General features: G+C 38.8%; 1 protein-coding gene across 2 annotated transcripts in view; it reads right to left on the bottom strand.

Annotated features, from left to right (window-relative positions):
* ECPAS (Ecm29 proteasome adaptor and scaffold) overlaps nt 1–12,953 on the bottom strand; it is a 69,478-nt gene that overhangs the window by 24,235 nt on the left and 32,290 nt on the right. For both annotated transcript variants that reach the window (XM_035309493.1, XM_035309491.1), the window contains exons 16-25: nt 12,279–12,402; nt 9,946–10,026; nt 8,977–9,205; nt 8,467–8,558; nt 6,583–6,717; nt 4,439–4,604; nt 3,853–4,025; nt 3,246–3,347; nt 1,679–1,802; nt 565–710 (exon numbers count right to left, since the gene is read on the bottom strand). In XM_035309493.1, the coding sequence (XP_035165384.1) occupies nt 565–710; nt 1,679–1,802; nt 3,246–3,347; nt 3,853–4,025; nt 4,439–4,604; nt 6,583–6,717; nt 8,467–8,558; nt 8,977–9,205; nt 9,946–10,026; nt 12,279–12,402 (1,372 nt within the window). The remainder of the gene's footprint in view (nt 1–564; nt 711–1,678; nt 1,803–3,245; nt 3,348–3,852; nt 4,026–4,438; nt 4,605–6,582; nt 6,718–8,466; nt 8,559–8,976; nt 9,206–9,945; nt 10,027–12,278; nt 12,403–12,953) is intronic.

Here is a 12,953-nt window from a genome sequence, read left to right as displayed (position 1 = left end):
TATTAAGTCTTTCCTTGCGTAGGATCTTTCACATTTTGGGACTGTCATAACAGACAAACCCACTAAATACAAGATTTTCAACAAAGTACACCACAAATATTAAGAACATTAAGCATATAACTTTTGCTAGGTCACAAAGTCATGGTGAACTCTGTGAAACCAAGTCCAGGAATTCAATCTTGTTTTCTAATTTCTTCCCCTCTTATACCTCCTTTTAATATTTTCCAAAATGAAATCATAAAAACTCTACTGACACCCACCTATTCTTCCTAATGGAAGATGTACTGGCACTTTATCTTATAAAAGACATTTGCATCATGCTCACTATGACCTGAGCGCAAGTCAGATGTTTGCAGAGGTCCAAACAGCCTCGTTCAGCTGCCAGCTAGTATGCTCCCCTACTAACAAGAGACAAGCCATGACTTAAGAAGACCTCAGTAATGACTGCAGCAGCACTGGGAAGAAAGAGGCAATGGAAATGAAGGGGAAGGAAAGGACAGAAAGGAGGTGAGCAGCAAAAATACGGACAAGGAGCAAGTGCGAGGAAAAGGGCATAGTCCTTACCTTAATTGCTTTGTGTGTGCTCAGCTTCTTCACCATTGATAGAAGCCAGATGCAAGCTGCTTGCCTAACATGTGGGTTGGGGCTGATAATGTGCTTGTTCAAAATAAGGTCTAGGACCCAGGGAACCACATCATTCACCTTCAAATCTATATGAGAAAGAGAGAAGTGGAGGGGAAGGAGGGAGACTTCAGAATCGGCCACACTTGTTTTAAATTTCCACATAACATGCAGCAGCAGCAATGGAAAACCTATCACCAAATGAGTACTTAGGTGACACAGTAATCTTTGCTTACTCAGGAAAAAACTTCAGTGCAGTCTCTGGGAAAGTATTTCTCTCAAAAGAAACATTGAATAGAGTTCTCCTAACCCTTCACGACAGTGTTTCAGAGCCTGTGACTGAGAAGATATACCACTCATACTGCATATGATTCAGTGCACTACTTTTGCGTGCATGAGTGCACGCACACGTTATGACTCCAAAATCCTGGAGCAAAGGCACGGTTTGGTTTCTACATGCTAAGCTTTGTGTACGCTTCTGTTCTAAGACCACTCTCCCAATATTAATACCCTGTTTACAGTTTACAGGTCTGAGGCTGATATTTACAGCTGTCTGTTTCACAGCTAGCTTTTTGTCATGCTCAGAATCTCAGTCCTTAAACTGCTCCATCTACTGTACCTGTCACTTAATCCAAGCGTTGGCCCAAGTTGTTGCACAAGAACTTGCAATTTAATCTTATAATCCTATTTTCCAATGCAGTCTTCAAAATGCTATTTTTAAAGATTTGTGTATGTTAAGCCTGAAGCTAACTCAACATTAAAAATCAAAATGAAAAAAAATAAATGCAGGTCAAATGACAATTACTTAGATTTCATCAACAAGCTATTTCAAAAGCATGTGAAATAAAGTCTTTCACCCTTTGAGTAGATGGGCAGAAATGATTTGTTTATATCTCCACACTGCACAACACAGGCACTGCATTACGTGAAGTGTAGGGAAAAGTGTCTTATTTCTTACCGTTATAAATGAAACACCACAGAGATAAAAGCCAGTGTTAGGCCAGAACTTTGAGATTTCATGTTTCTCAACCCAGCCCCATGTGTTAGGAAGGCCTACCTGGAGGGGGTATGTATTCCTCCTCTGTTACTGTCCATGCATCACGTGCAGCCACTGAGCTTGTTCCTGCAGCAGCACTGGTAATAGCTTCACCAACAGTGAACTGCAGTTCTATTTGTTTAGCCTGAAAAACACAGAGTCACAACACTGACTACCAATTAAACAAACACCAAAAAAAATGTGGCATTTTTTTCTACAAAACCACAGCATTTTCCCCGTTCTTAGCACCAATTTACAATAAGACCACACTTCTGTTGAACTTCTAAGACCAGCTGGTGACTCAGACACCTTGAAACTGATGTAAACTGTGCCAATGTAAAAGTCTCCAAAACAAATGGTAAGAGCTAAAATTATCACACCTGGATTTCCACACTTACAACATGCCTAATACAAAGCACTCGGTCTTTGCACAAGCTTAAATCAGTGAACAGGAAATTGGAGATATAGGTTTGAAATAACACTATGTTAGAAAAAGATCATCAGACATTAACAAAGATTATTGTGACTCTAAGAGAGGAACAAATTTGTCTTTCACATGAAAAAAAGCCATTATTTTGCTTTGCTTTTCTGTCCTATTTCCACTATTTTCCAAAGCTCTCAGGAACAGAATGTGCAGAACTCTGCCAATTTTTCGTCACTATTTATGATGAATCTTTTGCTCTTTGAACTTTTTTTTAAAAACCTGCTGTGTACCTTCTAGATTGCTTGCCTTACTCTCTGGAAGTCCAAAATGCTCAGGCATTTGGACAAATAGATCCTTAGCTTCCTGAAGTCTGAGATTCCCTTCCCCCCCCAAAGTACACATTTTTTAAAGGAAGTTGTAATGTCTCCAAGCAGTTCCAGGAGATAAACACAGCACTCAAAACCATAATTTGGTAGATGTGTACACAATTTTCTTACTATTCTTGCTTGTTCAATCACATCAGACCGGAGGACTCAGCAAAGCCAGCCTATTTCATACTCAATAGATGCTTCTACAGCTCCTATGTGAGCATGAACAAGGAAGAAAGATAAAAATGAGCTATAAAGAAGAGCACACTTCCTATTTAATTTTGCTGTCTGGCACATTGCAGAATGTATAGCAGCTCTGCAGTACTGTGAAAAAATGCACTGCACTAAAAATGCATGTGGATTAGGCTGAAAAAAAATTACTATAAAAGAAAGCTTCTAATTCAAGGGAATAACAACTGCTGACATACTTCTGATGAAAAGGAACATGAAAGGAACTTTTAGGGTGTTTTTGAAGGCCAAAATACAGACCTATGGCTTCATTGCTACAAGCGCTTAACATTTTATGGTAGTCCTCCTGAATGGGAACACTTACTCATCTCAGAGACTGGGGCAGAAACCTCAACTGCAAGTTTTTAAACTGTGGCATAGAACATTTTATAATTTTACAATCCCCAAACCTACTTCTGCTTTCTATTTCAAACCAGCTTCAAAATAATAAGAGAGAGTATTATGAAAAGACAGCTGCCCTTGTAAAATTTGCTCCAGAGTATACTGAAAGCATTCAAATGGAAAAACTCATTGCAGTGTAAAGAATAATACATTGCTAGTCCCTCACCTCCACAGAATCCATTAAACCTTGCAGCAGTAATTTCTGGTGAGGAAAATCTTCATCTCCCACAGGAAAGTAACCTAATGTTTGTATTGCTCGTTCCTTCATCTTAAATACAAACAAAACAAGAATAACAATCACATTATTTTACAGTAAGTCCAAAGATACTCTTTCATCCTTCTCCTTCTCATCTTCTTTCTGAAGTTTCACTTAAGGTACCTCAAGTTAGACTTGCAAGAGACTTACTAGATCAATTGCTCCTCTCTTCCAAAACACAGCTTTTCCATATGATGCAGACCAAAACAAATCTCATGTTACCTTTGAGTATTATTCTCCAGAAGATATTCCCATTTTTCTTGAATTAAAATTATCCCCTTTCACAATTTTCATCCCATGAGCTCCTTCTTACAGACAAGGAAAGCACATTCAGTCAACCACTAGACAATGCTGGATTTTCTGAAAACTCTAAGTCTGACTCACTAAAGCCAACACTTAGTCTAACAAGGTTCAGTAAGAACTTCTTTAAAATTCAAGGCTGCATTTGGCATTAATATAAACCTGAGGATGGAGCGTTACAGAAATGAACAAGAATCATAACATTACAAAATCTTACCTTATTTGTTTCCTTGCTGGAAGGGATTCGGGCCAATAAGCTTTCAACAAGTTGCAGCTTTGTAAACCCTGTGCCTTCGCTGGGAATTGGCAAGGGGCCATTCCTGCCAATCTCCCCAAGAGCTGTGCAAGCAGCCACCACAAGGAAGGGAGAGGTGCTGTCCAGAAAAGAACCTACACGAAAAAGTAAACAGGATAACTTTGATCTTGTTTTATTATTTAGCAGTGGGCAGGCAGGCACTTATATTTTACTCAGGCAAGAAGCAAGGTGTTTATCTCCTCTGCAACTAGTAGGAAGCATTATGCAAGAACTAAATCAAAGTGAGAGGAGAAAATGGGAGGGGCCTAGGTAGTGGCACTGCTCCTTATTGTGCTATATGGGTCAATGAGCTAAGAGTCCACCTATTTCTTGCTGAAAAGGGTCATGTCCATACATCTCATCATATGGTAAATTTACAGGCTGTAAATTGTGGAATACAAAATGAACTCAAAGTGATAGTATGAGCTGAGTATCTTAGAAAAGTCCTCAGCCTGGGGTGGCTGAAAACCAACTGTTACATGCAGCAAAGTCTTAGGTGGGAAGTTACCTATTGTCTCTGTCGTCGACTTTATGAGCTGTTCTTGTTCCGGCATTACTGCAGTGTTTGGTTGTTCTATGTCACGTAGCTCCATTGCTCTGATTTTCCCTTTGGCCAAGTACCTTCCTACTGTAAATCCCAAAGCCAACAAGGATCCATGTTGAACCTCCGGGCTCTACAGACAACACCAACAGTGCAGAAAATCTCATTTTCAAAGTAAGTAACACTTTGCACACAGCACTGATTGAAAAGCGCATATGGACAAGACAGCTGGGAAGGCACTCTGAAGAATGTGGAGTTCTAACATACACTGCAACAATGGAGAGCTTAATACTGCTCATGTTCTCTGACAGAGTCCTTTAGGACAAATTAACAAAACTCAGAAGAGATTTAGAAGTACAGATTTTGAATTTATCACCAGAACTCACATTCCTAAAGTCTTCCCCTTTCTGGTTAGGAAAAAAAGAAAAAAAGAAAAAAAAAAGTAATAACTCATGATTTTTAAGTACAGACTTACCAAGGTGAATTTAGATAATGCTACAATGTCTACTTAAAAACAGGATATGCAGAGATTATGAACACAAAATGTATTTTTCGGTAATAAGCAATACAAGGGAATTACTTTAGATTTGCATTGCTGACACAGAGTATACCTGGCCTACTAATACTGAAGGCAACACCCCTACACCGTTTGGTAGGCAAACTGCGTTAACTATTACAATTAAATGTCAAGCACATTAATTTTTCCAGTTCTGATTTGGTGCTAATGGCAGTGATATCTCCTGCAGATGAGTTCTTATAAAAGGATTTTTTTGCAGAAATAAGACTGTAAGACTTAATTGCTACCTTAATTAAGGAAAAAAAAAAAGGAGAGGTGACAGGCTAACTCTGCTGCTAGGACAGGATCCTCAGAACCTAGCTTAACTATCCATCTATACTGCAGTCCTTACTGAGCCACTGGAGATCTCTGCCACTCCTACTAGTACTGATTCAACTTCTGTTGAGTATTTTGTGCATCTGAAATAAAACAACACTAAGTGACTCAAACATGCAAAAATGGATGTTATTCCATGGTTCACATTCCTCTTCGTTGTAAGCCAGGTTCTATAAAAAAGGTCAGCCATGGCTCCATGGCCTAATGGTAAGCAGGACCGCTGGGGCAGTTAGCTTTACTACTCCAGAATCTGCACCTTGTCTACCACTGAGCAATGACTCGGCTTTCAATGGGCACAACTTTCACAGACTCAAAATAAAACCAGATCTGTCGGTAAGTATGTAAAACAATCAGCATTTGTCTCTATTACCTGAAATGTAAAATGGAGTCCCATTAAGTCCTTCAGACAGACTGATATCAAGTTTTGGGGTAATGCAACAAAAAATGCTGATATTTTCCCTTACTTTCAGGATTCAAGACACACTGGCAGAGAAATCTGCCTTTTTTTTTTTTCCTCCCCTGGAGTTTTCAGAGCTCTTTCCCCGTTCTAGTATTAGCAAAAACTAGAAGTAAAAATAAGACAAGGAGGGAGGAGCTCCTTGAGGAGGGAATAAAACCTGCCTCATGGGTGGGGGGACACAACTACAGCAGGGGTGGGGCTGTTATCAGTCCCCTGTGGGGCTGGAAGCAGCCAGGCCTCACTGAGTCAAGGACACTGAGCAGGGCAAGCCCTGCAGCAGTGGGATGCCCTCAGGCGATTTGATGCCATAGGCACTACGGCTTAGCTAGGGAGGGACATAAGTAACAAAATAGACATTTTCTTAGTTCTGTGGGTGCCTTTAATTGCCCACAAATACAGAATCAGGAATGTGGTGGATATTAGTAGTATAATCTATTACCTTTCAAAAATACAGTTAATATCTAGGGGGCTAAAACTGGTGAATACATTGACTGCACTCGTTCTGCTTACAAGAAGTCTCTTCAAGAAACCCTCTTACTAATGTGAACAACAGCTTCAGGGATTAATTTATTTAAAGATCTGTTCCACTCACCTACATCTAAAATCCCTTCTAACTACCCAACTAGAAGCCAGCTAGTTAATTTTACACTCAGATTAAGGCTAATACATCCTGGAAAAACTGTGAGAAGTTCAGATTTCCCACCAGCTACATAACACTAAAAAAAAAACAGCAGGAAGCAGACAAAGGAAGGTAGTTACATGATTGTCTTTTGTCATCTTGATCAGCTGCTCCAAAGAGGCCCTAAGCTCATTTCCAGACATTGTAGACAGCACTACAGAATAAAACAGGGCAGCAAGCTCACGCATTTCTTCTTTGTTCGTGTTCATCAGGCTCTGTGGGAGTTGTTAATAAGAAACAATAACTTCTTAAACAGTCTGTTCATACAGAGGTCCAAACTTACAGCCACAGTCATCATGCAGCGGCATAAAGAGTATTTCATTCTTTAAACTGAGAGTCCTATTGCTTAGTAAGAACCAAAGCATTAAATTGAGCAAAGCATTCATTACACACTTAACTTTTAGCAGGAAGATTACCACTAGCCACAGAAGGGCTACTCACCACCTCTCAGTTAAATATGTTGACTGAACACTTTGCTGAATTTTGTTTTCAAAGAAAAGCTTCCACATTTCACAGCTATGTGGAGCTTAGAAACCCTATGGAACTGCGAAGACACCATTTTTTCCCAAGCTACCATACACTTCCATTTCATTTCTATTAATCAAAAGGGAAAAAAAGACCTGTAGAGGTTAAAACACTTAAATGCAATGGTGCCCAAAAAGAAAAAACAAGTGTTCAGGAAATCACAGCCCTCAATACAAATCTATCAATTTAATATTGGAGATATTTTATTATTTAAATTGCTAAAAAGTTGAATTTTGGAAGCCTCAGGCCATTTGTTAAGATATAATCTTACCTCTGCCATTAATTTGAGGTATAATGCAACACACTCATGTCCAAAATTCATACACTAAGCTTTAAATTACTTGGGTTATCAGAAATAATACAAAAACGAACCAAGTGAAAAAACAAGGTATGAGACCTGTCAAGCTCTTGAAATACAACTCTAATTTCAACTCTAAACTCGTGTCAGATCATGTTGCTGACTTCTAACAAGCCCCTGAAACCATTCCTTCCACTTGGCAAAGTGAAATCACACAAAAGATGATTTATAACTGGAAACTAGGTAGTATCAATTACCATCCCTAGAAGCTTGCTAATGGATATAAGGCCAAAGAAAATGAGGAGCAATACTGAAAAAGAGAATTTTTTTGTTTTGTTTTTAAGTCCTCTTCTCTGAAACTCATACTTGCACTTGAAAAGAGATGCAGTAAATTGCAGGTATCAGCAGGATAAATAATTATAATACATTCTAATTTTATTTTATTTTTTAGGTTGACCAAGTATTTTTTCTGACAGATTCCCCACATAGAAGCAAAGGCAATCTGTAAGGGTTTAGCAAAGCCTGATTAAATTGAATCATTAAAAGAAAAGTTCCAAAGAAACTTTCCAAGAAAAAGAATCCAAACAAAGGTGAATTCCCTTTGGTTTATTCCCCAGCAGGCTCCTGTTTATCAGCTTTTTGTATGGGGCTAATAAAAAAGAACAACAAAAAAATTCCATTAGAAGCACTCTAATACAATAAGGAACCTAATTCATCTCATTTTCTGAGAGGACTGTCACATCTTCCAACTGGAATATACCTATTTATAAACTATTTCTTCAAAAATTTCCAGATTTTTTTTTCAGTTTTCTTTTGCTGTTTAAACAGATCTTCCAATCAAGACAAAAATTGACTGACTGTTCCAAGAGGATTAACGATGTAGATTACCTGGAACATGTAGGTCGATGAACAAAATCACTAACATCAAAGAAGCAAAAAAATACTTCTTTCTACCCTGTTCCATGTAACTTCTCATCAGGTGCTGACTGTACATAGAAACATCAGATTTTAAAGTAAGTGCATACTTTACATCATAGAAAAATGACAGACTTTGCTCATGCTAAGCCTCCTCTACCCCCAACCCCAAAACATAAAGGAGAGAGAGAAAAGAAAAGAAGTAATAAAAAGGTTTTCAACATACCTTTATCCAATCCATTTTGTCTACAAATCTGGTGGCTAGCTTTTCTGGATACACTGAAACAACTTCTAGAAGACAATACATGACTGGCAAACCTGAAGAGTTATTAAAAAAAACGGGTTATTAAAAACAGCAGTATTTAAAACCATCAAACAATCAGTAATAAAAAGAAATAAGAAATACCAGCCATTTCAAAGTATCCATATGCAATTTGTCAGGTGCACTTATCACAGGTAAGTGGTTAAGAGAATGACAAAGAGAATATTTACTGTTGAGGAAACTGCTATAGACAATGGCTTCACAATTTTAACAAATTATGTCAACTGATGCTGCAATTTTACTGTCCCACTTCCTCTAAACTACACAGCAGCACAGAAAAGAACAATTATACACTGAAGACTATACAGTCTGTGTTGCAACTGTGTGACTGCTGAAGCCAAGTTCAAAGTACTGGGTGTGGCAACTGATTTCTAACAAATGACTTCGTAAAGATGCTGCTCCACAGTTTCTTACCTCCAACACCAGCTAACAGCTGCTGAAGAAGGCCAATATATATCTGTACAGGGTTGGTTTCCACACTTTTGGAAGAAGAGGAGGAAGAGAGAGATATGTGGTTTCCAGACATGAGGTTTCTTATGTAACGTCCAATGGCTGGGGCATGATCTTGCATATCTGCCAAACTCTGTGAGGTTGGTACCACGCCTGCACTATGAGCAAGACACATCCGCAGGTAAAGAACAATCTAAGAAGAGAAGAGAAAAATATAGGATTATTGTGAATACAAGAGCACTTGGGAATCCATGGAGGAGATAAATAGAAAGAGCAAGGAATATGCTGTATTTAACATAATCAAAACAAGACGGTTCCTTCTTTTATCAACTCAAGACAGAAAAGTCAGCAGCAACAAAGTGCAAGAAAATTTAGGATCAGTTCCTGCAATATGCTTGTGTAAGCAGACAATCCTACAATGCCTGAATCACATTCAAAAGATTAAATCATAAACAGAGTTTTGGTTTATCATAAGCTGATGCAATCTGCTTGCAGGCTGTTTAGCCTGTACTCTATACCAATCTGGCATGCATCCAATGCAACTCAACGCATTACTAACACAGATCTTACATCACATCTGAATTTCTGTCTCCAGCTCAATGAAGCCAGGGCATCTGCCATGAAAAGAACAGCCTCAAGGAACATAATGGGACTTATGTAGAAGATTGCCAGTTCCTTCCTTTAAGAAGGTGTTACATTAGGTCTGCTTCAGAAAGCAGCAGAGCAGCCCTACTAGAATCACCCCTCCCAAACCTTTGTGCAAATTTTCTTTAGACCTCTTCTCAAGGACAGAGGAATAACGTGAGCAGAGTTAATCCCTTTATAAAAGGAATTCTGGAATGTGCTGTGACGTACCATAACCGTTAGCTTCTTACATTGTCCTCTAAATAAATAATGGTAAACATATCAAAGGAAGTGAATACAGACAATTACCTCTCCAAATGTGGCAGGATTGAAAGGCAAGGCTGCAGTCCCAGTCATATATTTAGCTGGAGTTTTCATTCGGTGAGAGGCCTAAACAACAAAGTATATTAAGAGCAGAACGTTCAGATCCATGAACAGCAGAGATGTTGGAAAGGTCAGTGAAATTTTGCTGAGACAACTGTGTTTATCCTCCACTTAGCAACTGAAAATGTACAGCAGAATAATAAAGGCACAGTGCATTTGATAAGGAGTCCTATAGTATACTTTGGGTCCATCAGTTTTTCCTCCCCCTCAGAAATCAGAACGTGGAAATTCTGAATTCATGAGAGCGCTGCAGGGGAGACTGGAAGAGGGACAACATTCCTTTTTTTTCCCCCCAAGGAAAAATAGCAAGTGCTTTTGAATTCAAACAACAAAAACTCAAAAAACAACAACAACAAAAAACCTCAAACCTCCAAACTCAGAGGCTCCCAAACTGCCAGGCAGCTCTGACTGGAGAGGCTTCAGAGACACTAGGTTTCCCCAGTACTGGGAAGTGAGCACCCTGTGCTTCACAAACCAGGACCATGGTGTCTCTTAAGACCCTGCTACCTGCTTGGTAGCTGGTGCAGCAAGCAAGCAACTCATTTCCATGAAAATGTTAGCTTGACAAGGAAGAATATTCCAGCAGAAAAAACATCCAAACAGAAGGTTTCCAGCAATATCCACTACCAATGCTCCAGAAAGGTATGTCAATATTTTCTAGTCGATATGCACTTTGGTGGGAGGGATGGGTTCAGTAAGGAAGCTTTGCACATGAGTTAGTCATATGGAAGTGAACAGATCCTCATCTCTTAAAATGCTCAGATCCTTTGTTGTACCGGAACCATTAGCAAAAGCATGGCTTAGTGAACCAGAAAGTAACTTCCTTGAGGAGTGGGTTCCTTTCCACACTCAGCAGATCAGGCCCCACTCTTTAAGATAAACTTTTTTCTAGAGAAAGAGAAAGATAGCTCATGCAGGAAAGCCATTTTTTTTATCTTGGCCTGCTGTGATAAGCTATGCATACAAACTCCTCAAACACCTCCAACACTCACAGATTATTCATGGTATGTGAAAATTCATACTTAAAACTAACCAAATGAATATTACCTCAATGGTTCTTTTTAATATGCATTCAAGACATGTAAGTAAGATCTGAGAACTGTTCAAAATGTTTTTTTTTTAAATATGCCCAGAAGAGAGGGAATCTTGTTTTTCTCTGTGGCGATTAAACTAGGCCGATTGATGCTCATTGAGTGATAGATATTACAAAAGTCAAGGAAATTAAAAAAGTTATCTACATGGGTACAGGCATTTATTAGTACTAAAACTCAAGCTTGGTTTCTTAATTTTTTTATGGCTATACAAACAACCAGTAGTTTGGATAAAAGCAAGTTTTTCCTAAAGCTTCACATACTTTAACCACCAGCAAAGTATAGCATTTCACAAGAAATATATCATCTGTAGGAGTTTTGCTGTCACAGATCTCTTGCAAAACCAGATGAACTCTGACATTATACTTCTTAGATTTGTAAAAAAAACAAACAAACAAACAAACAAAAAAAAACATTTAGACAAATTAGAGGAAAAAGGAAGCATTGTCAGTGACCCTTCACATCATCTTTATAGCTTGCAAGTCTTATATAGCTACTATACACAGAAGTGTGTAATGCAGACTAGATTTTTAACACCTCTCCACCTCTCAGTGCAAATAGTGGGGGTAATCTCATTGGTATTAGTTTTGTCACATCATTCCACTAGACTCATGAGAGGTCATAAAACGTTACTTACGTGGCCATTATTTTTACTGATTTCAAAGAAGATGAAGAGCCAAACCTTTAAGTGAACAAACCAGACTTTGTTTGTTCCAGTATCTTCCTTTTTTATCCTGGAACCATCTTTTTCTATTTTTCTTTCTATTATTCTTTCTCTGGCCTAAGCAGAGAGTAACCTTCTTATCCCTTCCAAGAAGGTTTGTCAACCATGCTGGATTGTCAGCCCTGAACACTGGCTTCCCTGTGCCACACACCTTCTGCACAAGCAGCATCACTGCAAAATAATCCCTTTGTTAAAGGATAAGCTCTACTGATCCATGTCACTTAACACTTGGAACTCTTGCTATTATTTATTATTGCCAGTAGAAATTTGAGTGCTAACCTTGGCAATGTGGTTCTTGTGATATTAGGTGTGGTCTTCACTCTGATCTTAGCTAACTCTGCTCCTTGAAGGAGGTGAAAGAAATGGAGACTGGGATGGGAAAACCACTCTTACTACATACATAAGCATCAGTCTTGTTATTTACTGGGACAGAAGCACTGTACCTTGTCTTGAATATAACGGACCATTTCAGGAAAGGAAGGCATCTGCTTCCCAGAACTCTCCTTTTCATTTTTACCAGGAAATGTTCTCAGCACCCTCTGTGCTTCTCCGTGTACCTCCTCCCGCCTTTCAGAAGAAAAGACAAGAAAGACATTATTTGCACGGAACAAATAGTCTCTAATGAGCAATGAGACCTTAGGAAACTGGGTAAGAGTGAACAGTTTTAAAATGAGAAGTGGCTTTCTGTAAGGAAGAAAAAAACCTCAAACATTTATTGGGATTTCCAATGATTTATTATACAGAGGCAGGAAGAAAAGGATAGTGACGAGTGGCCCCCACAAAACAGTCTAGACCTGCCCATTTCTGCTCATTTTACATCCTGCTATGGTTCACTGCCTCTCTGGTTCCCACAACCTTGTTTTACAATTCACCTCATCTCTTCCTATCTACAAGCTTTAGCTAACACCTAGCAGACTTTTTGATCCCTACCTAGCTGAAGATCAATTCCTAAAACAATGCTGACTCTGCTATTGCTATGACAAAGCAGTCTGTCTATTTAGCCTTCCTTAGTTATACAACAGCTATGCACATCAAAAACTGTGCAATTAAATAAGTTGGGGGGGGGGGGGGGGGGGGGGAAAATTTGGAAATAACGTAAAAGTGGAAAATAAAATTTT

Source organism: Oxyura jamaicensis, chromosome Z, assembly GCF_011077185.1.
Source record: "Oxyura jamaicensis isolate SHBP4307 breed ruddy duck chromosome Z, BPBGC_Ojam_1.0, whole genome shotgun sequence".
Lineage (NCBI taxonomy): Eukaryota > Metazoa > Chordata > Aves > Anseriformes > Anatidae > Oxyura > Oxyura jamaicensis.
Note: the sequence above shows the minus strand (reverse complement) of the source record. Positions and strands in the feature narration are given on the sequence as shown.